Source organism: Oreochromis niloticus, linkage group LG14 (assembly GCF_001858045.2).
Source record: "Oreochromis niloticus isolate F11D_XX linkage group LG14, O_niloticus_UMD_NMBU, whole genome shotgun sequence".
Lineage (NCBI taxonomy): Eukaryota > Metazoa > Chordata > Actinopteri > Cichliformes > Cichlidae > Oreochromis > Oreochromis niloticus.
The window spans coordinates 6,571,305-6,597,181 of record NC_031979.2 but is presented as its reverse complement, the minus strand read 5'-3'; the positions used below and the strand labels follow the sequence as shown (position 1 = coordinate 6,597,181).

At 41.0% G+C, this 25,877-nt stretch overlaps 1 protein-coding gene across 1 annotated transcript; it reads left to right on the top strand.

The window, feature by feature from the left end:
* On the top strand, positions 1-19,986 carry alp3 (alkaline phosphatase 3). Its single transcript, XM_003456309.4, has 11 exons — positions 1-135; positions 3,670-3,786; positions 4,058-4,173; positions 6,687-6,861; positions 9,159-9,331; positions 9,419-9,559; positions 10,640-10,709; positions 11,777-11,911; positions 13,354-13,545; positions 18,454-18,570; positions 18,739-19,986. The coding sequence occupies exons 1-11, from the start codon at positions 66-68 to the stop codon at positions 19,053-19,055; spliced, it is 1,623 nt and encodes a 540-aa protein (XP_003456357.1). The 5' UTR covers positions 1-65; the 3' UTR covers positions 19,056-19,986.
* Positions 19,987-25,877: the final 5,891 nt, after the last annotated feature.

Genomic DNA, 25,877 nt, shown 5'->3' with positions numbered 1-25,877 from the left:
GTATTATTAGAGTGGAAGAGTTGATTCGAGACTTAGAGGAGCAGACTGCCAACTCGATCGTGGTCATGGAGTCCACAAGAAGGTCGTTCCTGGCTCTCTTTCTGTTGGTGGTGCTTGGATCATCCATTGCCACAGGTAAGGAAAGAAGGAAAATGAACTCTTGTTTTAGTTTTGTTTTGGGGGGTTTCTTCTGCTTTGATGTTTTCTAAATCAGATATTGGGTCTGTACATGTCACATTATGTTTGACATGAAACTCACCTGCAGGTTAGTCCAGGACAAACAGGTTAGTTTGCTGCGTTGTGATGGATTTAAAGTAAAGAACAGTGTGTGATTGGTGATTTCATGGTCAGAGTTGGGTCACATCCAATGTAGCAGAGATAAATTTGAAGTTAGGCTGATGATACTGTTTAGTATAAAGACAGCATAAACAGTGTACTGTCAATGTAGACAATGGAAATCAGCCAGGAGAACTCATGAAACATCTGCTCACATCAGTTTGTACATTCACAAAGAGCAGCAGTGTTCCAGATCAGCTGATCACAGCCTGTACACAAAGATAAACTACTGGAGCTCTTAATAGAAATTATTTATATTATTTTATTATTACATTAATATAGCACAAGGTTTAGTTAGCTTTGGATAAAAATAGCTGAAAGAAAGTCCTCAAAAGAGCTACTTTGAAATGTATTCAAAGTAAGAAAGTCCACCAGAACCTGTACTTTTTCCACTTTTACTTGAGAAGTGAATCAGCACAAGTATCTGTACTTCTAAGTACTGAATGTGTGTACTTTTGCCACATCTGGCTCAAACCTTATCCTATGTTACTTTATTTACCAATATCTTACACTTTGCTGACCATTCAGCTAATAAGTCTCATTTTTGTGTCACAGGGTAGTTTCACTGATTTTCAGCTTTTACATTTAAGCATCTGCTTGCTGTATTGTAACCGGTCTGGGAACACTTCAGCTAGTGAGTAAATCAGTATAATGGTTAATCAATATCTGCTTCAGGACTTCCTGTTTTACTCACTGGCCATTGTCTATGCATAGAGACACATTTTTAAAAATGAATAAAAACCTCAACTCTTGACAGATGGCAGCCTCTGCATATTCTTCATCTAATGTTACCATTGTTTTACATTTACCAAACCTCAGGGCTCACACATCAAGCCAAACACACACAGTCTTTAAATGTCATTTCAACCGTGTTCGGCATTTACACTACAAATGGCTGTTCAACTGTGTTCACCATGTACAAAATCAACAATAAGTGCTATAACCTTCAACTGAAAACCTTTCAGTGCTTCAGTGATATTTCCTGAATTAACTGCGCCACTACTTTCAGACTTTACACATCAGCTGACATGCCCACTTCATCTGCATTCATTTAAATGTTTTAACTGAAATTCATTTTAATTGTAAGTGAATCAATACCTGCTGTTAATCAAAAACCGCTTCCACTGTTTCCATCTGCCAATCTTAAACTTGTATTTCATTTACGTTTCAAATGTACACTCATTCAGTTGCCTTTGAGTGCTGATGAATCAAACAGTAGACCTACACCCATCATTTCGAACTGTAATACTGTTCAAACCCTTTCAGATTTCAGCTCTTTACCTTTAAACAAAAACCTTGAACTGCTCCTAACCCAGAACTCCCGAATTGGTAGCACACAACAAGTAGACCACTCGTCCTTGTATTAGTTTTTCTATTGTCCTTTCTTTCAGTATTGGTATTTGAGTGCCACTTCAACCAGAACTTCATTTTTTTTCTTCCAGTGTTACAGCTGCAGAAATTCACACAAAAGCAAAAATGCACCTCTTCATAACACAGGCTTTATTTTCCATTCCTTTGCTCTGCAGCTTTTACACAAACTATTAGATTTGGAGGTCTTTCACGATAACATCAGAGTGACCTGTTGAGTTTGATGTATGATTCTCCGTTTTTAACCTAAGAATCAAACTTCTTTTCTATTTAAAAGCTTTAAAACTCCATCATCCACCAATTCTGAGTCCCTTTCTCATCTCCCTTTAGGCTCTGTCTTTACCCTCTTTTCACTTTCACTTTTTTCTCCTTAATGATGTCTCACCTGCCACCCTTCCTTTCATGCTCCACGGTTGTTTTGTGGCAGGAGCTTCCAAACTTTCCAAGTCAGCACTTTGAGTGCAGATGGAGTTGCGCAACACTCCCTGTTATCAGCAATCACTGTGAATTAGTGGACTACTGTATCAGAATAATTGTTTAACAGGACACAGAGATGTACTGCAGTAGATAAGAGAGCATTAAAGTGAGGTGTGACAGCTGTTGCTACAAACAAACATTGCAGTAAACACACATTCATGTCCCGAAAGAGTTTCTTTCTAACACCGCTCACAGTGATCTCTGGAGGATGCTCCGAACAACGCTTTGATTCTGATCTGTGGCATTGTAGGCGGAAGTTTTCTCCAAGTTTAAAGTTACACCTGTAGTGAGATACTGTATGTGATTTCCTGCAGGAACACGTTGCGCTGTAAACACTTTCACATTCAGGAATTCGTGCGAAGCATCTTAGATAAAACTGTAATTATGCTGCAGTTCAAAGGTTTAGAATATCAACCCTGCTATAAGGAAAAACACATTTTAAGGTCAAACTAAATTAACTTGATCAGAAATTTGTAAATAACAAAGATTGTGGATCTATAATCATAATGTGTTTATTATGTTTTTTAACTGCATCTGTATTTTGGAGCCCATTTTCAGAAAGTCTCACTTCTGTTTTAAAGGTGCATTGTAATACTCAATTAAAAGGCTGATTAAACATTTTAAAAATCCATTTTGTAATTATGTTAGTACATATTAAAATTATTCTGCTAACTAAATAAGCAATACTTTTAACTAGCTGAGTACCTGTTACAAGCCCAGAATGGTCTAAATTCATCAAAGTATTCTTGTTTGATGAAATGAAGGCCATTTGAAAACGTCAACATTATGTATTATTCACTCCACAGAACAGCACAAACTGACTCAGTTTGTGCTGTTCTGTGGAACCAGGAGAAAATTTCAGCTTGAACCTGATTGTGCTGGTTTTTTTTTTTTTGGTAGTTTCCTACAGTCAATAGGCTTTATTGCTTAATAGCCAGATGAGTCAGAGAATAAAAACCTTATTAAGAAAGGTGTTTTTAGACTATAATGAAACACATATAAGCTCCAAACATTCGACTCTCCAGACGTAAATTGTCTTTAAGCAGCAGCTTCATTTATAGTTATCAGTTAGCCTTTTAATATAATGAATGTGCACTGCTTGAAATGCCCCTTTATGTGCCCATATATCTCCCATTTAAAGGTAATGAGTGATTACTGAGTAATTATTATGGTATTTACAGTCTCTTTAGCTTCACTCTGGTTGTTTTCTGCTGTCCTCTCCATCTGTGGTTTATTTCAACTTTGATTTATTGAAATAAATCAAACTTCACTTGTGACAACACTTTGAGAGCAACAGTGGGAAATGCTAAGTGTTATATCACAGTTTTGTCTGAAAGCCACCAGTATCAAGATCAGATAAGTTTGTAAGAGACCTTTGTTAAAAGTTAAGCTGGTGCTTGTGTTGTGTTCTGTAAAAACCAGAACCCTGTTTCTCCCAGTTTGAGCTGATGCTTTAAACACCACTCTGACTCCTGTGTTTGCCTAAAGTTGAGGAGGAGAACTCAGAGTTCTGGAGGTCACAGGCGAGGAAAACACTGCAGGCAGCACTAGACAGGAAGCTGAACACCAACGTTGCTAGGAACATCCTGTTTTTCCTTGGAGATGGTAGGTTACACAACACTGTCAATCCTTTGCACGAATAACATTAGTCAGCCTCACTTGGCTGAACATTTAAAACAAGCAGAATAAATAAAGAGTGCTTGAATTACTTTTTTATCTACATAGATCATTTCAGGCATTGTCTCCGCTGTTTGCTCAGCCACCACTTTACAGCAGAGAAAACAAATATTTTAAAGGAAAACAAGAAGATTCAGGAGGAAGTTATTTATGTGTTTACCAAAGCTACAGTGTGTGAATATGTGTCTCTGGGCCTCAGGTATGGGACTCACAACCCTCACAGCAGCTCGTATTCTCAAGGGACAGCTGGAGAACCAGCCAGGGGAGGAGACAGTGATGACCATGGACACCTTCCCCAATGTGGGGCTGGCCAAGGTACACACACACACACACACACACACACACACACACACACACACACACACACACACACACACACACACACACACACACACACACACACATCCATTCATAATTATAATATAAAAAGAGGAACCTATGGTACCATATTGCTGCTGCGCCAGCCACAGTACAACTCTGGATGCTCCCAAAACAAGTGTGACATAAGATGAAGTAAAGTCATTTAACAATACATGTTCATAACAAGCATCCTCTATCTTTACATCAGTGTTTTCAAACAAAAGGGCCAGGGGCCAGAATCAGCCTGACACAGACAGATGCACAGATTTAGAAAACATGAAGAAAGAAATTTTGGACTTTTGAGTGTATTTTCACAAGTTTTAACTCTTTATCTTTACTGACCTCCCCCATGGGCCATTTATGCTACCCCAAAGTAATTAGGTAGCAGATATAAAATTAAGAAAAGACAGAACAGAAAAGTTCCTATTTTTTCACTTTTTTTCTGTGAGATATCAAAAAAAGACTTTCTGATTTATAATTGCAGGAGATTAAATGAGCTGACAGAAGTTTTTCTGTAATTTTAGTCATTGATTTCTTACAGTTTAAGCCAAAAGAGTCGGGGTGACAGATTTCTTTCATTTACTGCAGCAGCAATTTTTTATTATGTAGAAAAACTGAAATGTCCTGTTGAAATCGCGCTTCTTTTTCTTATATTAAGATATCCCAATGATTAATACTATAATTAAACTTTTTTTTATACTGACAGAAAGAGGAATTTCACTGGTCACAATGGAAATGAGTCTGACATCCCTACTTTATATTTTCAGTACTGAATATGAATGCAATCAGCCCTGTAGGCATACAGTTTCTGTGTGAGGGGCCTTATGTCAGAGCGGTGTCATAGTAACTAATATATATTATTAAACTAATGTTTTTCAGTTGGAACTTATTTTTCTGTCTACTGCACGTGTTGCGGAAAGCTTTTAGCAGGCAGCTGTAATTCTTCTAACCAGGAATACAAGCCTGTAACTTGTTAGACTTAATGCCTTACCCTAAATAATAACATCAGCTAATACAATATTTTATATTAAAAACATATTAAAAATGAAACAACATAAGCAGAAAACGCTGTCACATGTATTGCTCAAACTGTGGACTTTCACGTGAGTGACAGAAGGGACTTTTCTGCCTCTTAAAAGTGGAGGATATTAATTTCAGGGAGATGGATCAAAAATCAGTGACAGGAAAGGTAATGGTAGTAAAAAAGTGTGTATGAACATTAAAACCAAAAAAAATAGCCTTTGTTGTTGGATAAACATTTATTGTGCCATAGAAAATTAGTGCACCATAACCTTCTTTAAAAGAATCTAGAGTACACAATTGCTTATTCTTCTGTAATTTTATATACACGTACAATGGCAATAAAGTGCTATTCTATAGCAAAACGAGCTACAGTGTATCAATTTTAACTGTTAATTGTACAGCTAAGCCAGCTCTTTTCTGTCTGTAACTGGAAAAATATCCTTGTTAAATGACCATTTGTTTCTAATTTAATGTGATCACTGTTCAATAAAGCCTCATCAGAAATGCTCTCAGTGAAACGGTGGAAGTAACCATTCTTGGAGAAGGGAAATGGGGAGAAAAGGTCGAGCTATGCCAAATTATACAAGTCCTGGACTGAAAATCAGTGGTAACAGATATGGAGTCCAAATTTGAAACTTGAAATCATCCTCAGTATGTACGGTGGTGTATTTTTACAAGGTTAGAAGAGGGTACAACAGTGACTATAGCCGCGCGTAAAACACAGTGGAGGTTCTTTTTATGGTTCGGAACTGGATTTCAACCAGAGCTGTTGGGAATTTTGTCAAAAATTATCGAATTATTCACACAAAAGAGTACTGTCAGATTGTGATTTACCATAGAATACAATACAGTAAAGATTGATTGGTAATGGCTTCATTTTCGAGCATGATAACAATCCCAAACGCATTATCAGTCCAGTAAAAACATTCCTGGATAGACAAACACACCATGACACACAATCAGTCATGGATGGCTCTTCCCAGAGCTCAGAGCTCAACATTACTGAAGCAGAGCGGGATGATTGGCAGAAAAGGGAATAAAAGCTTGCTTCAAAATATTAAATATTGAATTTCAAGTTCATTAGAACTACACAAAGTCAATTTTTAAAAACCTTTTTGCCTTATTTTAAATGTTTGCACGTGTTTTAATAAATAAAAGGTATGAGGAGTGGCTCAAGATTTTTGCACAGCACTGTAAACTGTATAATGAATTTCAGATGCTTCAGTGGGGGCAATGAAACAGTGGCTCACAAAAGGAAGAGTTCTATGTGCTTACAGAAGAGGGAAAATTACTTTGAAATCTTTTATTTTTCAGATATCTCCAGATGCCAAATTACTTGGGCACCAAGTAATTTATTTCACACGTCATTAAAGTTTAAAAGCTTTTTCCCGAGCAGTATATTTTATTTAAGCTTTCCTTTGTGTATGTGTGTGTGTACTGTGCAGACCTACAGTGTGGACTTCCAGGTTGCAGACAGCGCAGCCACAGCCACAGCATATCTGTGTGGTGTGAAAACCAACCTGAACATCGTTGGAGTGAATGCGGCGGGTCGCAACGGAGTATGCAGAACTCAGAAGGGCAACGAGGTGACGTCCATCTTGAAGTGGGCCAAAGATGCTGGTGAGCCACTGAAGACAAGAAATGTCACTAAATGAATCTTTAAAGAGAACGTTTTCATCTGTAAACCAAAACTCCAAGTAGAAGTAGTGGAGTTGTAGTACATCCTTTAATGCCCAAATGTAGAAAGACAGCAGCTGCACAAAACCTGAGGAAAAAATGGGCAAATTTAAAATTCACCTATTTATTCTGACCATGTCAACAAACGTGCTAACATATTGGACTTCTCGCCTTCATCAGAGCATGAGGAATAATAGTTATGTGTATACAGCAGTTTGGATGCTGACTGGGTCAAAGAGTCAAAAGATGACAGAACTATACTACTTTATTTTTAATCATTATCATACCAAAAAGCTTACTTTACTACAGTTAGTTGAATGTGTCAAATGAATAAAAGAAACATAGGATGGCTAGCCATTCTGAATGTTTGAAACATAAATTGGGAAAAAAAAAAGTTTTATGCTGTGAAGCTTATTTGAATTGGAAAAACTATTGAGCCAGTCAGAGCTTTGTAAGTGAAATTAAAAAAAAGGTTACGCCATATTTTTTATGCCAGAGGCGGAAAAATGGAAACAGAAACATTTGCATAAAAATGACAGCAAAATTGTGGATGAGGAGAACCGCAAAGCAGAGCAGAAAAACATTTAAATTAGCATTTTTATTCAATTGACATGCTTCAGAAAACACTGCTGCAGCTTTTTTGTTGATGGGTAATTCAGTGGCGGGGACGACATTTAGTGGCAGATGATCGTAAATGTAAGAAAATACCTTTAAATGAGAATTTAACTGAAGTTTAAAAACAAGATACCACAAGATCAAAGCAAAAAAAGAGCCCATAACATGTCACCATAATGCTTACATGATGTATAATAATGAGCAAATGATTTATAAAACAGACTAATGGTAATGGTGATATTCAGCAGATGGCAATAGGCTCATGTGAACAAGTGCAACTCATTGCTGCACAGATGACACTCAGAGGATAAGAATTTAAAAGATGCTGTGATTGAAGCAACAAATGGGATTGTGTGACTCTTGTACAAAGAGCAGGCAGATACCTGACACGGCCCTGCGTGTCACATTTAGGTTCTAGCTTCTGTCAAAAGAAAATCCCCCAGGTCTTACACGGCCTCAACAAAACCTGATTTTACAGCTGAGCGCTCTGCTGTGAGCTGCAGTGCCCTGTCAGAGTGGTATTACAGGGGCCACCGGGGAGCAGGGAGCAACAGCAGCTCGCAGCCTCAGGTTCAACCACAGCATAATCTGCTACACAGGGAAGCACCTTGACTGTTATCGTGTCCCAGTGTTATCAGCTGCCATAAATATCTCATGACACGCACACAGGCAGAGTGTCATGGCCATGACCCCAGCGCTGCACCGGAGACCGATGTTCAGGTGTGCGAATGTTCCCGAGAACCAGTTTTTTGAAGACGCTTCTATTTAATGTTGTAAAACACATTTTGGAAATGGTCGTGTCCTTCCACGCAGTTTCTAGCAGCAAGGTACACCTGGAGCCTGGCACCTCTTGAGATAACTGTGAGGCATCACGAGAGGCTTCTTCTTCACTGATATCTTTGCTTTTTTTTCTCTGAAGTGATTACCCTTCACAATTAAAATTGCATATTAGCTGGATTTTTTATTTTGTTCATTCATCAAGTCTGGAAAACTGAGTCAAAATTCCCCTCTAAACCCCATGGTGAAGTGTCGAGGTGAGGCTCAGTGCTCACATTTGACAGCCTGCAAGCATATTTCTTTCATTTTTGAAAAATCGCTCTAACAACTAGCTGTCCTAATTGTTTGGATTAATTGCCTGTGGATTGGCTAATTGTTTAATCAACCATTTGCTGCCGCCTACAGCGCACATTACAGACTGTTATGTCTTTAATGACTTTTGAGTTTCAGCACACTTTTTCCAAGTGAGCATAAAGAACTTTGATCCCTCTGATACATGACAGAGATTTGTAATCTCACATCACCACTTCATGAAGCCACGAGTATCTGTGTCTGATAATTTGGCGTCACATCGCTCCTCTTGCAGCTATCACACTGAGACTGAGACTGCAATCATAAACTTTGAATATCTGTCAGATGAATTGGATAAGTAAGTACTAAAAGGACAATAAGTACTGTATCTACTAGACTTTACACCAAGATAACTTTTGCATTCAGATTTGAGAACTTTTTTGACTAACGACTAACAATTTTTCATCCTGAAACCTGCTCATACAGTATTCATACATGGAGCAGAATGGTTTTTGTTAACCTGTGTTAAGGAGGAAACTACTGTGTTTACATTGCAGGCAAGTCTGTGGGCATCGTAACAACCACGAGGGTGCAACACGCCACCCCAGCAGGCAGCTACGCCCACAGTGCCAGCAGGACGTGGTACTGTGATGCCGATATGCCTGAGTCTGCCAAGAGGGACGGCTGCACGGATATCTCATTCCAGCTCATCAACAACACAGACATTGATGTACGCTTCTGTTTTTAAGAGTATATATTGAACTTTTGAATGGTTGAATTTAATTTAAATGTGTGTGTGTGTGTGTGTGTGTTTCAGGTGATCATTGGTGGCGGTAGAAAGTACATGACGCCTACTGGTACCAAGGACCCCGAGTACCCCACAGACTTCTTTTCAAACGGTGAAAGAAAGGATGGGCGTGACCTGATAAAAGAGTGGCAGAACTTAAAAACTGGGAAGGTAAAACACCTCTGCTCATAATAACAGCTTGAATCAAGAACTATGACATGGTGTGAAATCAGAAGACCTAAAAACCTGTACATATACAGTCATGTTAAAAACATAGGACACCCTCAACCGTTTTATGTGTCAGGACATAATAAAAATCTTAGTAGATAAATACAACATCAGATAATCAATAACATGTGACATATTATACTGTGTGATTATTGATTGCATAACAACTGAACCCAAGTGCAGATACTTTGGTATAAAGAGGATTTCACTGTTAACTCCATGACTGCAAGGTACCCAGGTCTTACTGCCACACAAATCCAAATCATGACCCCTCCAACACCGTGCTTGACAGTTGGTGTGTGGTGATGATATGCTGCTTTTGGATTTATCCAAATGTGGTGCTGTGAAAAATGTCCACTTTGGTCCCACCTGACCAACAGACATTGTTGCAGAAGTCTTGTTTGTGCAGATGCAGCTTTGCAAACCTGAGCTGGGCTGCTATGTTGTTTTTAGAGAGAAGAGGTTTTCTCCTGGCAAGCTTTTTTCATCATGAACTTTACCATTTTTGGTGAGGGTGTGCTTAGTTTGTCACATACTGTTTTGGCCTTTTGACCTAAATTTCTGTTGCATAAATAATGAGACGGTACAATATGTCATGTTTTCATTAAAATTTGTATTTACTGTAAGACCTTCTGAGGACTGGATGATTTTTATTTTGACCTGATATGTTTAAAGAGGGTCCAGTTGTGTGACTGATCTTATCAGTGTCTGCATTTGACTGTAATGGAGACAGTTAACATTATAAGGTATCAGAGAGTTTTTATTTGCCAATGGATACCAGAGGTGAATGTATTACAATATGAATATTCTGCTATTTTTCCATAAGAAACGTGATTACTTGCATTGTATAAGTACAGAAACCTGGTGCAGGTTTCATAGTTAGAACAGTTATGTGTCCTTTACTTTGCGCACAAAGTGGCTTCCTGTTTGCCGGTGAGTCATTCAGTGACTAATAACAAGCACAACCACTTTTGGTATTCTGCTTCCACTTTTTATGGTTATATGTATTCCTGTGTGTTACAGGTTGCCCACTACGTGTGGAATAAAGCAGATTTTGATGCTGTTGACCCTGAAACCACTGACTACCTCATGGGTATGTTTTTTTCTCTTTTGCCCCTTCCTTTACTCTCTCATGCATTTCCCTGTTGCTTAAGAGCTACATTCATATGTAACTAAATTGCTTTCTCAGTTAGACATTTAATAGAAACGTGGTTTTCAATTAATAAAATATCCTGCTAATGAATTTAATTGCTAAAAAATTTGCATGTGCAGACTGGAGCGGTGGTGGAGTCAGGCATCAACGTGGTCGCGCGTCACTTATTTTTTGAGTTTGGACTTTTGTTTTTATTTTTGGTTAATGTACCCAAATTATTTGTTTAGGGTTTTAAAAAGGTCTATAATAAAGTAATACCTTAACCTTAGGAGCTTTTCTTTTTGTGTTCAGACTTCATAATTTGGTGACTCAGTTAACTAAGTGTACATAATCTGAATCCTCTGGAGTCAACAATCGCCAGTGCGTCCAAATCACATGATGGATTTAAGAAAACGCAGCAGCAAAACGCAGTCTCGCTGACTCTCTGTTTCAGCTTGTGTCAACTGTGGCCTGCTTTTTTCTCTTGGATTTCCTACTCTTTTCTTAATCAACACTGTTTTTGTATTTCATTTTGTTCCATTCGAAAAAAGGATGATAAGCTGATTCTCAAATCCAAATATTACTTTACAAAAAAGTCCAGCAAGAACATCCAGGCGACACTGAAAAAGCAGGTTCAATAGTGGGACAACTTTCATTTTTTAACTATTTTTCATCAAATACTAGACAGTGAGAAAAAATCGTCGACTGTGATTCAGTACTGAAATGTTTGCTGGGTTTTAGCTCTGTTTCAGAAAATGCTCCAATATATTTTTTCAGTACCAGGTGCTGTCAGTAAACTTTTGGTGTTGACGGTGTGTAGGACGTGTAGGGATCTAGTCACTGTGCTTTTTGTGGACTGAGGGCTTGCTTGCTGCTATATTTTGGGTTTTCTCCTGCTCTGTGGTTTATCAGTTCCTGTGTGCTGAAAATAGTGGTAATAGTAGGAGGAGGAAAATAGGACTTTCCTTGCCACTACACCTCCACTGATCGCTGATAAATATAGCGCAGTTTTCCTCTCTCCTCCCCAGCTCTGTTTGAACCTGGTGATCTCCGCTACGAGGAGGAGAGGGACCCAAGCATGGATCCGTCCATCGTCGAGACCACAGAAAAGGCCATCCGCATCCTACAGAAAAACCCTAAAGGCTTCTTCCTGTTAGTAGAGGGTGAGGACAGCAGCTTCATCTGTTTTCTGCACATTCCCATCACTCGATCCGACAAACAATGGATAAAACATTCCTGTGAGAGGACTAAAAATAGAAGGAATTGCGTAATAATCATACCCAACCAACCCAAGTGACAGTTATATATAAATAACTAAGTAATTGTTGTTTGCTTAAATATTAGTATGCGTACAACATTGAAGCTTGGTTGGGATAAATTGATCTATGTGCCATAGTGACAACATTGGCTCAGAGCACGGTGTGTACCTGCTGTTGACACTGATTCTGCATACAGCTCAATGAGTTTGCCGCAGTGTGTGCTGATGGTGTGTTTCCGTTCCACGCGGCTGCCTCTCCGGCCCCCTCGTCTATCTCTCTTTTAATCTGAGGCAGCTGCCTGGGGACTCCACAGTGCCACTGAGTGTCTTCACAATGACTTTAAAAATAAGAGGCAAATGTATAAATAGAAGCAGACATATGGTGCGCCCAATCACTGACAGCTCGCTGAGATCACAACTTATTAGCCGGGGTCTACTTTACTTTCCAATATAGCCGGTGGAGAGGACAGCAGCGGGAGATGTGCTAATGCAGAAAAAAAATCACCCACTCTCTCTTCAGAAAAGGTTCAACTCTGAAATGTACCTGCTGCCAGGGGGAAAATATACAGACTGTATAACTCATTCAAATAATAGTTAACTGTTTCCTTGCAAGGTGTGTGGATGTTTATTAGGAGTAAATATAACCTTTCAGAGTTTATTTTAAGTCTTCTGGGCAAGTGCAGCTCAAGTCGTTTAATGCTGATGAGATTTTAATCCAGTCCTGAATGCCATTTTTTCCCTAGCAACCAGCTGTAACCAAGCCATCGCCAAAGAGTTACAGGCCTATAAGACTCTATGATATCAGAATAGGTGATTTTTGGATTTTGCACACTGTTCTTGGGAATCAGTGAGTCGAAACTGTAATCTCCTAATGTCCAAAGTTACTGCCTTTGCACAACGCACATGTAAATTTTGTGTGAATATTGAGAGCTTTAACAATAATTTTCTGATTCACCTGTTCATAATGCAGCTGTTCACACTGACCGCTGAACGAATTTGTGGCATTTATTTTTTCTGATATTTTGGATCTGAATAAACAGATCTGACCAATCAGATTGGTCAGATCATCAATCATTTGGCACACACATAGGTCATCATTGCTTTATTTTGACTTTATTTGTTTCCCAGTGCATTTTTGGAAAAAAATGCTTTTGGTGTGTATATACATCACATATACATTAAATAAAAGACTACATGAACTGTTTAGGAATTACGGCCACTTTATATAGGAAATATTTTTAAAATTATGCTGGTTTTTCCATTTACTTTTGTGCTCCTCAAACCAATACCAGAAGGCAGTAAATCACTCCCCATCATGTTTAACCCCTTCCTTCCTTGTGTTTACAGGTGGACGTATTGACCAGGCTCACCATGCTGGCCGGGCCTCCATGGCCCTGCATGAGGCAGTTGCTTTTGACCGCGCTATCGCTAAGGGCCTTGAACTCACCGAAGAGCATGAAACTCTCACTGTAGTGATGGCTGACCACTCTCAGCCTCTTACCTTCAATGGCTTCCCCTTTCGTGGGAACAGCATTCTGGGTAATTATTAACTGAACAGCAATCCATTCATCTAAAAAAAACATCCCGGTAAAAATCGTTCATAATTTAAGATTTTTTCTATCATAACTGTATCAGTAAATTAAGCTCTCTCCACAATTCTTTCTTTTTTTCCCCTCAATCCTTTACTTCGTGCCTCCATTCCCCCCTCCCGGTGTGTTTACCCACTATGGCAATAGACACCTGCGGCAGCATTTGTGCCTGTTGTGTCTGTGTGTGTGTGCGTGCGTGATGCCTCTTAGTGCTTGTGTCCTCACAGCTTCAGTGTGCTTCTGCCACCAGCAGCTTGACATTTCATCTGCTGTCTCTCCCTGCAATTACAGCCAGGGTAAACACACATTACTGGCAGCCTTTCTCCTGCTTGCCTTTCTATTTCAGTCCCCTGCTTTCTCCCTCTTCTGTCTCCAACACTGATGACACCGTCTCTTCTACTTTTTTCCTTCTAAGTTCTCCTCAATCTTTTTCACCTGTTAATCTCCTTTTAAAGGGCTTCCCTATTGATCTTATGTGCTCCTTACCTCTTCAACTCTCTCTCCACTTGCTCACTTTTCTCTTTTATTAAAGGTTTTAGACCGGAAAGATGTCCTTTTTTTTCATAAAATACAGTTTGACTTACCACAGAATAAAAGAATTTACAGATGTATATAATAAAGATGAAAAGTAGCTGAATCTCTTTTAGGTGCATCACTCACGTGGTTAACTATTAAACTGTGTATCTACTCAGTAGATATTTTTTTCCAAAAATGTATCAGCTCCAGAAACAAAACATGTGGAAATCACAACCCCTCCACCTGCTGTGTTTGGTTTTCTCCAAATGTGGTGCTGTGCATTTTAGTCAAACATCTCCACTTTGATGTTGCCTGTCCAAAGGACATTGTTCCAGATCTTTAGTTTGTTCAGACACAACTTTACAAAGCTAAACTGCTGCCATTTTATTTTTATTGAAAAGAGGTTTTCTGCTGGTAATTCTTCCATTCAGGCATACTTATGAAGTCTAGTTTGTACTTATGAAGTCTTTTTCTGATTGTACTGTCATCAACTTTGAATGCTAAGGTCTGAAGAGGTGAGATGTAGTTCTTGAGTTTTTTTGTTTGTTTTTTTTTTAATTTCTCTGAGGATTGCACTTTCTGAACTCGGGGTGAATTTCCTGGGAAGATGGACAGCTGTCTGGAATGTTTTCCGCTTGTGAATAATCTTTCTCACTGTAGAAGATGGACTTCAAATAGTTTAGAAATGATTTTTTCTAAACTATACTTTTTTTCTAAACTGTAACCCAGATTGATGAGAAGAAATGATCTCTCAAAGATCATTGCCGATGTCTATCCTCCATGACGTTGTGGTAACGCACACCTGAATGCTACAGACAAGCAAATTTCCAAAACTGTTTTCATAGAGGTCGATTGAGGAATGAAATATGCAGCCTGTTGCACTGAAAAGTCACCCAAAGATTGTGATAAATTTGAGGTCTAGGATCAATTCAATTCAATTCAATTCAATTCAATTCAATTCAATTCAATTCAATTCAATTCAATTCAATAAATCTTTATTGATCCTGAAGGCTGGCCCAGAAGGAAATTAGGTTAAGGCTGCCGGCCTTATGCCAGCACCATCTTACCCTTCCGACCATACATACATTACATAAGCCAAGTCAGACCACAAAAGAAACATCGAGTCCCACCTGTCCAGCAACAACACTCGGGAGGTGTGGCAGGGAATGCAAGACATCATCAACCACAGAGGCAGCACTGCGAAAACAGAAAACCTGAGTGTGCAGCTGGCAGAGGAAATAAACAGCTTCTTCGCCGTCACCTGGTTCCTGCACCACTCCACTCACTGTAACGGAGCACGATGTCAGACGTGTGCTCCTAGCAGTGAACCCCAGGAAGGTGGCCAGTCCAGACGGAGTACCTGGCAAGGTACTAAGAGCATGCACACACCAGCTCACCCTTATCTTCACCAGACTCTTCAACCTCTCACTGGATCAGGCAGCCATCCCATCCTGTCTAAAATCAGCCACAATCATCCCAGTGCCGAAGAAGTCTCCCATCTCCAGCCTGAATGATTACCGCCCTGTGGCCCTCACGCCGGTAATCATGAAATGCTTTGAGAGACTAGTCCTTCATCACATCAAAGATTACCTCCCCCCAGAATTCGACCCCCACCAGTTTGCATACCGCGCAAACAGATCCACAGAAGATGCCATCGCCACAGCCCTCCACGCTGTGCTGAGTCACCTAGAGCAGCGGCAGAGCTACGTCTGAATGCTGTTCGTGGACTACAGCTCAGCCTTTAATACAATCATCCCGGACATCCTCATCACCAAACTGGTCACTCTTGGCCTCCCTCCTCTCACATGTGCCTGGATAAAAGACTTTCTCACAAACCGGCCCCAGACTGTAAGACTCGGCCCTCATCTCTCCTCCACTCGCACACTGAGCACCGGCTCCCCACAGGGCTGTGTGCTGAGCCCCCTCCTGTATTCTCTCTACACCCACGACTGCAGTTCGACCCACAACAACACTCTCATCATCAAGTTTGCTGATGACACCACGGTAGTCGGACTCATCTCAAAGGGAGACGAGGCAGACTACAGAGAGGAAGTCCTGAAGCTGGCAGCATGGTGTTCAGAAAACAACCTGGCACTGAACACAAAGAAAACCAAAGAGCTCATTGTCAACTTCAGGAGACACAGCACTGACTTAGCCCCCCTTTACATCAACGGGGAGTGAGTGGAGAGGGTCCACACCTTCCGGTTCCTTGGTGTCCTCATCTCTGCTGACATCTCCTGGACAGACAACATCTCAGCGGTCGTCAAGAAGGCCCAACAGCGGCTGCACTTCCTGAGAGTCCTCAGGAAGTACAAGCTGAACTCCAACCTGCTGCTGACCTTCTACCGCTCGTCCATTGAGAGCCTGCTAACCTACTGCATCACGGTATGGTACGGCAGCTGCACCAAGGCAGATAGAGTGAGGCTTCAGAGTGTGGTCAAGACAGCACAAAAGATCATCGGCTGCCCTCTCCCCTCCCTGATGGACATTTATTCCTCCCGCTGCCTCAGCAGAGCAGCAAACATTATCAAGGACAGCTCCCACCCTGGTTTCAACATGTTCAGCCTGCTTCCCTCAGGGAAGCGCTACAGGTGCATCAGCACAAAAACCCACAGACTCAAAAACAGTTTCTTCCCCAAAGCCATAACCACCCTGAACTCACACATGCACCGATAACACAGCCCCCCCCATTTTTTTTTCTTCCCACTTCCTCTATGGACCACCACTGTGCAATACCAATTCTATGTGCAATAACCCAACTGTATATACACAACACTATTTATTACATATTACTTTTTTTAAAACCGGCTTGTATATTTGTACATTATATATATATATATATCTTTTTCCCTCTGTTAATACTGTCCATATGTATATAGCACTGCAGAACTGCAGAACAAATTGCATCCAATTTTACAGTTGGTCTAATGTCCGTCACTGGTCACTAGGTCTCTCAATTCCTGTTCTTCTTCACCAAGATCTTACCCATATCGCAGAGTCATGAGCTTCTCCAAGATCTTATCCATATTGCGTTCAATAAACACAGTCTGAGTACTCACAGCTCTGCCCATCGTCTATCATGTCTGCCAGCCTTCTGGGATTTTGAACAGCTGTAGCCGCTTCTTGTTCTTCGATAAGCCAGGTCCGAGCCAGCTCCAATCAGCAAGAACTCTGTTATCATGGTTCCGAATTGGTAGATGTTGTTCAATGTCCTCCAGTGTCCTCCATCGAGAGTGTCGCCAGACACACGACGCAACCGACCATCCGGCAGCACAATCGGGCTCTACCAAGCCCAGGAGTTTGTCAATTTTGTTAAGGGACCAGTTGATCAAATCCATAATTCTTCTTTAGGTTTTTAGAGAACAAGTCTGGGAGACTCTCTTAGGGTTAGAGAATAAGTGAGACTATACAAAAGACATGAGAAGCCAAGCAGGAAAGATAAGGGAGAGGGAGAAGGAGAAAGTGCGACCGCCTCCGTCGAGAGCCAACAATGGTGTCGTGTCTGCTGCAACTAGTATGCAAGCTCGAGCAAAACTTCTTGTATGGTCTCACATAAGCCAATATATAGTAAGATGATCCCAAAAGCTATTGATGGCACACACACAACTGCGAAATAGAGGTCAGTGACTCCTCTTTATGGAGGTGAAGTCCAGCAGACAGTCCTCAGTTCTCAGCAGCCTGTACCAGACACCTGTCAGTCAAAACAGCTATGCCTCTGAGCTCTGCAAAAACCCATTCCCACTACGATCTGTAATTGGGAAAGGGAAAAACTATCCAGAGGAAAATTGCCCAGAGAGTTGCCAAGAGTAGACAGAGAGAGCCAAAAACATTTTTTCTTGTTGGTACGTTTCGCTGTTGGGGTCATCCTCAAGGAACTGCTGCTGTTTGGGACTTTGTCCCTCAGGCCTGGAGGCTGCTGCTTCTCTCCATTTGTTACCAGTCATATTATCACTGTGCTGTATCAGTATCAGTCTTCAGAGTCTGTATTGATTGATCTGTCTTCGTGTCATGCTTTTCACACCTTTGCGCTCCCTCTTTCCTTTTCCTTTTTTCCTCCTCCTCCCAGCGGTGCAGCAGTGCAGCAGTGATTAATGTGACTCTGAAACTCTGAGCTCTTCATCAGCGGGGAGACTCGCCAGGCTAATGGCTCATCTGGAGAGAAACGCTGAGATCGTCAACAAGCTCTAGACCTCCCGCAGCACCCTTGGGATCAAGCAATCCCTCCTCGCACTTGCGTTCGTGTGCGCGTGATGTGTGTTTGTGTTTGTTTAGCACTCAGAGGCAGAAAGAAACAGCAGAAAAAAATAGAAGATAAATCAAAAATAATGTTTGTGTCTTTCAGGTAAATCTCCACTGTGGGCTGGTGACATGTTGCCTTATACCACGCTCATGTACGGCAATGGACCCGGGCACAAAATCGTTAATGGCACACGCCCTGACATCCGCAATGTTGACACCAGTAAGACCCACTCATTACTTCTTTGTTTCACAGAATTCAGTATGTTAGATCTGCTACCATGCTCCAGTCAGCAGCTGATATCATTTATCAAACCAATTTTAAGTGTAAATGGGGTCTAATGTACTTTGAAAGGACTAATCATTTGTACTCTATCCTTATCTTCTCCAGAATCTAAAGACTACATCCAGCAGGCAGCTGTCCCCGTAGATACTACAACCCACAGTGGAGAGGATGTGGCAGTGCTGGCCCGTGGACCCATGGCCCACCTCTTCCAGGGTGTCAATGAGCAGAACTATATTGCCCATGCCATGGGCTACGCTGCCTGCGTGGGTGCTGACCTAAGGCACTGTGAGGGGCAGACTGCACCACCTTTGGTTCACACAACCCTGAAATATAACAAGAACGGGGCCGGAGCAGTTAGTGCCTCAGCAGCTTTGCTTGGTAGCCTCCTGAGCGGGCTGTTGGCCATCACAATCCTCATGTAACATCATTTTCTTCGCTGATCTGATCTGCAGTCAGAGGTTAGCATCATAAAACAGTGCTAATGGATTCAGTGATTTGCTCAAGGACACTTCAGCATGAATGTGCACTAGTGTGGCTTCTTGCACCAGGGTTATCTTGCAGCCTGCAAAGCATCGTGATCAGACAGAGCGAATCAAGTCACAGAAATCATTAACTGACACGAGGACTGTCGCTCCCGCAGTGACTGTAAAGAATTATTATGAAATGTAAGCTCATCAAGCGTCTACGCTTGCAGTCTGTTGAATCCCTGTGCTATACCAATAAAGCAGTCCTTCCCTAGAGAGTTGGCTTGCCAGATTATTGATATAAATTATTTAAACATACCAACGATCTCATTTGTTGACATTTTTGGCTTCATCAGAATGACAAATCTTCATTATCTGACCTTGTTTCCACAGTAAAACAAAGGAAAACAATCCCTCTGCCTCTGCTTTACATACACACGAGGGAAAGCTAAGAACAAAGTGAACAAAGCTGATATTTTTTGCATTATATTTCACATTTTTAAACGTGCTACGGATCATAACTGGCAGCATAATTAAAGAAACAAGTCTACATTTTGGCAAAATGTGCTAAATGGCGTCAAGGAGTCAGATGAATTTGTGTAGAGGCTAAAACAACAAAAAAACCCAACAAAAACACACATTACTGAAACTAGCCTTGCTACCAGCCTTAGTGCTAAGCTAATGAACTCTTCTGCTGACTTTAGCTTCTCTCATCTAATTCTTGGCTGAAAGAGGAAACACGTATATCTCCAATAAATATGAAACTGTTCCTTTCACCTAATACTTATGACAAATGATCCATTCATGTATTTACTGAAACTTCAAAATAAAATGGTTATTTCGCACTTTGCAAGCACTTTTGTCAAATAAAAAATTGAATGTGATGTCACCCATTGTTGAGTGAGCTTCTGTCTTATTAACTTGAATTTGGGTGTCATGAGGGAAGGTTGGAGCTGTCTGAGAAATATAGGAACGCTGCATGCTCATATAGTAGCAATTTACTAGTAACAAAGTAGGTCTGCCCTTAAACACACTGTGCTTTATCCTCCTTTTTGACTCAAACTGGGGCCATAAAATTGCATCATATTGTGTTTAACAAGACTTGGAAATAGAAATTGAGATCATAATCCACCTCTTAAGTATTTACTTAGGTTATAGAAAAAAAAAGTAAGGGCATTTTGTCAGATTACTAGAATGTGGCTGCTTTTAGCAGGAGCTGGACCTGCGGGTTGTTAAATAGAATGCAGGTTTAAGGTACTTTCACATTGGCTTCACTTTTCAGACCAGGAAGCTACATCAATCTTACGGGAACTGGTGAGGAAAACGTGTCCGTTAGCTGAACCTCATATTTAAGAGGAACATTGCGCTTTCCTGAACATGGAAGAGTGATCCAGCTCTTTTTCCTGTTGAATGTATTTGAGGGTGCGTGGGAATGTGCACAACCAGTTTATATGTGTTTTGTAGAGTTGGACAGTCTATCACGGTATCCCGTGAGGAGTTTGTGATTATGGGGTATTCTCGCTGTTATTATGGGCCATCTGGTCACTGTACCTTAGTGCGAGCTATTATGAATAGGAAGGCTCCTGAATGCCTTGGGTGTTTCATACATGTCCAGGTAGAAGGAGCCGACCTAGGACACTACAGAGATTATGTTTCTGGTCTGGCTTTGAACAGCTCAGTGTCCCCAATGGTTAGCTTTTATTTGCTAACTTCATACAAAGTCCTGTTTACTGCACTTTTGAAAACACATTGTTTGATGAAAACACATCAAACTATTTTCATAATGCTTCTCAAGCATCTTCAAGAACTGCATCAGTGTCATCTGTCTTTTCATCTAGTCCTACACTGGCTCTGTGATATTGTGATCCGAGCTTTGTTGTTACTTGTTTCAAGGCTTCTTGTCCTTCCTGTTGGTGGAGATAGTTTGTTGTATTGCTTGGCTGCTGTAGTGTCACAAAATTATTTGAAGACCAAAAAAATGTCTCTCTTAGTGGTACTGGGTATGAATTTAAACATAAGATAATTACTTAGTGCTGTATATTCTTATATGTCTTCATATTTACCCATTAAATCACCAAACAATCCTGTTACTGTATCGGCCAATTATTCCAATTCATAACTAATTTTATAACCTGTTAGGAGAGAAGTCTAAAAATGCCTCCTTCTTCCTTTGATCCTTTCGTCTAACATCCGCAGTACTAATTGAGGTTTGAGGTGGGTTGGTTTGATGACATTACTACAGTGGTCCATTAATAATGCAAAATATGTAAAGATCACCTATTTTTATCCTTGGGAGACAGATTGTGGTAATTATTTTGGACATCTGTTGGGGTTAGGAGTTTGTGAAACCTGATTTTGACTCTCCCTGTACTCATTTAGACTGGCCCGAGGCCATCATCATTGTTTTAGATGAAGGGCCTGCTCTCATCTTTTCCACACGTTCATTAAAGTCATTTGCAGATCATATGGTGGAGTGAAGCTCAACAGCTTGAGAGGAGATGCAAGAGGAAGCGTTTTGTCTTTTGTCTGGAACTGAGGTTTATTAATGAGTAGAAAGGACATGGCAAACAGGGACAATATTTCCTTTTGCAACATACATTCTCTGATATCATACGTAATGATTACTGTTTGCCAGTACTCTATATAAACATTCAATTTGATGGGAAATTTAGACTTATTTAATGGTATGGCTCTGATCTCTACCTATTATTCCTTCTGCACACATACACTCACCATTCATTTTGTTAGGTACACCTAACAAATACGTTTAGTGGGGTTATTGTGGGTTAATTGGTGATTCTAAATTGCCCATAGGTGTGAATATTGTCTCTATGTGTTAGCCCTGTGACAGGCTGGCAGCTTGTCCAGGGTGTACCTTGGCTCTCACCTATGGTAGCAGGGATAGGCTCCAGCAGAAAAATGATTTAAGTGACTCTGAACGTGCCGTGGTTGACCTAAAAACACAAAAGCATGGATCCATTGTGCCTTATAACAAAGGTTCATGCTGCTTCTGATATTTTTGGCTGCAAAGCAGCGTGAAGCTACACAGCCTCAAACCTAAAACCTTATAGTTTGGTACCAAATTTAAACTGGTTCTGGTGACCCTTCCAGGATGTACCATGCTGGTCATCCTGTGACCGCTGGGACAGGCTCCAGCACCAGCACTTTCTACTTTTCTTTATCCCCCTTTCATAGCAGGAAAACCAAGAAAACTTCATCCAACATTGATATTCAACTGACATATGAGTGTGTCCCTATCTTCAGCAGCTCATCTCTTGCCTGGCCTGGGAATGCCTTGTTGTTCCCCCGGACAAGCTGGAGGAGGTGGCTGGGGAGTGGGAGGTCTGGGCTTTTATGCTTAGGCTGCTGCCCCTGCGACCTGGATAAGCAAAAAGAAAATGGATGGATGGATAGATGGATGGATGGATGGATGGATGGATGGATGGATGGACAGGCAGAGAAGCATATAATGCACACTCATTATATATTTTCAGAATTAGAAACTGTGCAAGTGTGATTGCAGAAACATTCACATAATACTTTATGTAATCAGATTACATAAAGGGGTTATGTAATCAGAAGATGGGACTTCATAAGTTTTTAGCTTGTTCAACTGGTATGCAACACAGAATGTGAAAACCTATGTTTTTCTAAGATCTATCTTACAGTAAGCTGTGGTCTGACGCTGCACTGTATTTAAATGTAAGCAGAAAACAGAGATAACTTGGCTGTTTGTAGTGGTGACAGCAAAAAGAAAACGTTGTTATACTGCCGTTCCCTGCTCTTTGTTAAGGACCACCCCACCTTTTCACATTAAGAAACATCACGTGTGATGAAACTGTGCACTGGAATATACAACAAGACACTTTAAGGTGGTGGCAGAAGAATGCATATGAACAATATCACCATAATCAATAGGACACCACATAATCAAAGATCCTCTGTTTGCTTCGTCTATGTCTCCAGAGCTTAGTGGTTCTCATCTAAAGCTCCCAGTAGGGGATGGGACAGCTTGAGACAGCAGCAACAAAAACCTGGGACATAAGAACTGTCACTTGGTCATTTCTCTGCTTTTCATTTAATCAGCCAGGCAGCTCTACAGTGCCGTCTCGTCCTCATTTTGCTGCATGAGACTAAATCTGCTGAGCTTTTTTATCAAGATCTCCTTCTTATCTGCAGCCCCGAGAGCCTGAAGCTGGCAGAAAGCTTCTGTTTCATCACTCGCCTTGTGTTCTGCGTGCCGTCGTGGGCTCACTGAAGAAAAGGACGGCTACATTTTTCTTCAGCTGAGGGGGCTGCTCGCTCTAAACAGGCATTCTCTGTCTGATCACAACACAAACGATCACTTCTTTTAACAGAATGGAAATCCTGTTCACGTCCTAGATTTTTTTTCTTTTTTTTAAAGGTGGAATGCCTTTGATTATCCAGATCATTTTGATCAAAGAGGGAAACGTGAGGATTGCAATTGCCTGTAAAAAAAAAAAAAAAAAGCCCTGCAAAATCTTCAACTTCTTAGTGACATTTTGCCACTTCTATCACACATTTCTAAACAACAGGTATTAAAACAACAATAAATGTGCTTGGAATGCCCGTTTTTCTTTACTTTGAATCTTCATTTTTACATCTAAAACGTGTCAAATTGTGTTTTCGCACGCTTCAATGAAAAGAGCAGCCTTGTCTGTACAACACTTTGTCCATTTTAATCAGTTAAAACATCTCTAACACATGCTTGCATTTATTCCTTCCATGTCTCCTAACTATGTTTAACTTTTCTGATACTAGTTCTCATACGAAAAGGAGACATGCAAGTTATTCAGGACTGTGCCTGAGACACTCGCATTCGGCTCCTCTGCTCTGCAGTCACACATACTGTACTGCGCAACAGGCTCTCACCGCACTCCTACAGCTCCCACAGCTGCCTGTGCACCAGCCATCCTTTCGGTGGCGCTAGAGCACTAGCTACAGTAGGCACAGGGCCCATCACACTGTATGGATTTGCCGCAACTTTTTCTGTGTGTGTTATGAGACGAGGGCTGCACTGCGGGGAGAGTGGGTGCAGGAGATTACAGTCTTCTGCGGTTCAAACTGTAAAAAATCACACAACACGAGAAGACCGTGCACGTGCAGAAAGAAAGGCAAAAAAAATAAGAAAGAAAAAAAAGGCCCGTGTGACTAATGGCGGTCCTCCCACGGTTTGACTCTATGATGAGTGAAGTGACACATGCCGCACATGTTAAGGCATCATGTTTTGATGTTTCTCATTCACTTTCTGCGTGTTTACTGTATAACAAGTTGGTCATTTTTTAGCCATGATGTTCTCATGATGACACCGATTCATTCACTCATGTGTCCGTCGCGCCTCTTTAGGCACACAGCTCTCATTGGACATGCTCCCGTGGGATCTGTGTGCAGCATACAGTCAGGCTGTGTTCCTGCACAGCTCCAACTGAGTGACAAAGTAAATGTCTCAGCGAATTTTCCTAAAGCTGTCGGAGTATGTTCCCCCACATGTTCCAGACACAGTGAACTAACATTTTCTTCATGCCTGCATTTGAGGGGCAGGGTTGCAGCTAAAGCGAGAGCTTGAGGTGTCCAGTGGCTGATCCCCTACTGAAAAGGTGAACAAACGTGTGATATATATTTTACTTACACTTTTTTTTTTTTTTTACTTCCACCACTTGGCAGAATGAAGTGTATTTACACTTGGAATCAGTCTGCATTTTGCTCCATAGTTTAATTGTGTGGTCTTCTGTGACCACCTTATGCTTCCTAATGCATGCTCATGAGATGAGACCCAGCCACCATTAAAATAACCAATAGTTAAAATAACTACTTTTCTTTTCAACCAGGTCCAAGTTTGTTTGTTTATGTATTTAGTTTTTATTTAGGCATTTATTCCTGATTCAATTTCCTGATTTCCCATCTGACCCTATTTGACAAAATAACCACCTGGAGAGGAGTGCTGATTTACAGCATACATTTATGTAGTTTATAGATAATAGCCTTTGAGTTACCTACATGTAAAAAATAAATAAATAAAGGATCCAGTGGATAATATCTCTACATGACGTTTTGCATTATCGTGTTTTTTTCGGGGGGATGGATAGAAAACGAATTTCAAAGAGCTCCACGATGGAGCTGTTCCTCCATATGAGGTAACAGGCGCAGTGTGGAGGTAGAGCGGCCTCGTGGGTCAGCAGCTCTGCGGGTCTATGTTTAGAGTCCTGGTGGGCGTTAAGAGAAAATTGGAAGGGAAGAGTGGGAAGATGCTTGAGCGCCAACCTGCTCGCTTGGAGACAGGTTTGGGTCGCTTACAAATAGGTCACAACAGGCCTTTTTCCTGCTCTAGTCACCCTCTCTGCCCATGCATGATTCTATAACGGGTAACTGGGATTGAGCATGCACGAGCACAAATGTCAGCATTTTTTCTTTCTTTGACAGCTTGCCTATATTTGAATGCGTGAAGCGGGAGGTCACAGAGCGCCTGCAGCTGGGCCACTGCCCGCTGTGCGTATAGGAAAGTGGGTCTGATGTTCGGAAACGTGCCAGACTGTGCGGGAAAGGTGTCCATTTGCCCGCATGCTTTTTTTTTTTTAATAGCTACTGTTATTGGACGTTTGCATTGCTGCACCAACATGCAGTCTGTGGTCATACAGACCCAACGCAACCTCTCCACCCCCACGGCTGTAGGTGGACATAAAAGTGGGTTTTTGTCGCTCTCGTAACATCACAACCTGCGCCAGGCTTCACACTGTGCGCGTTCCCGATTTAGACCTGATG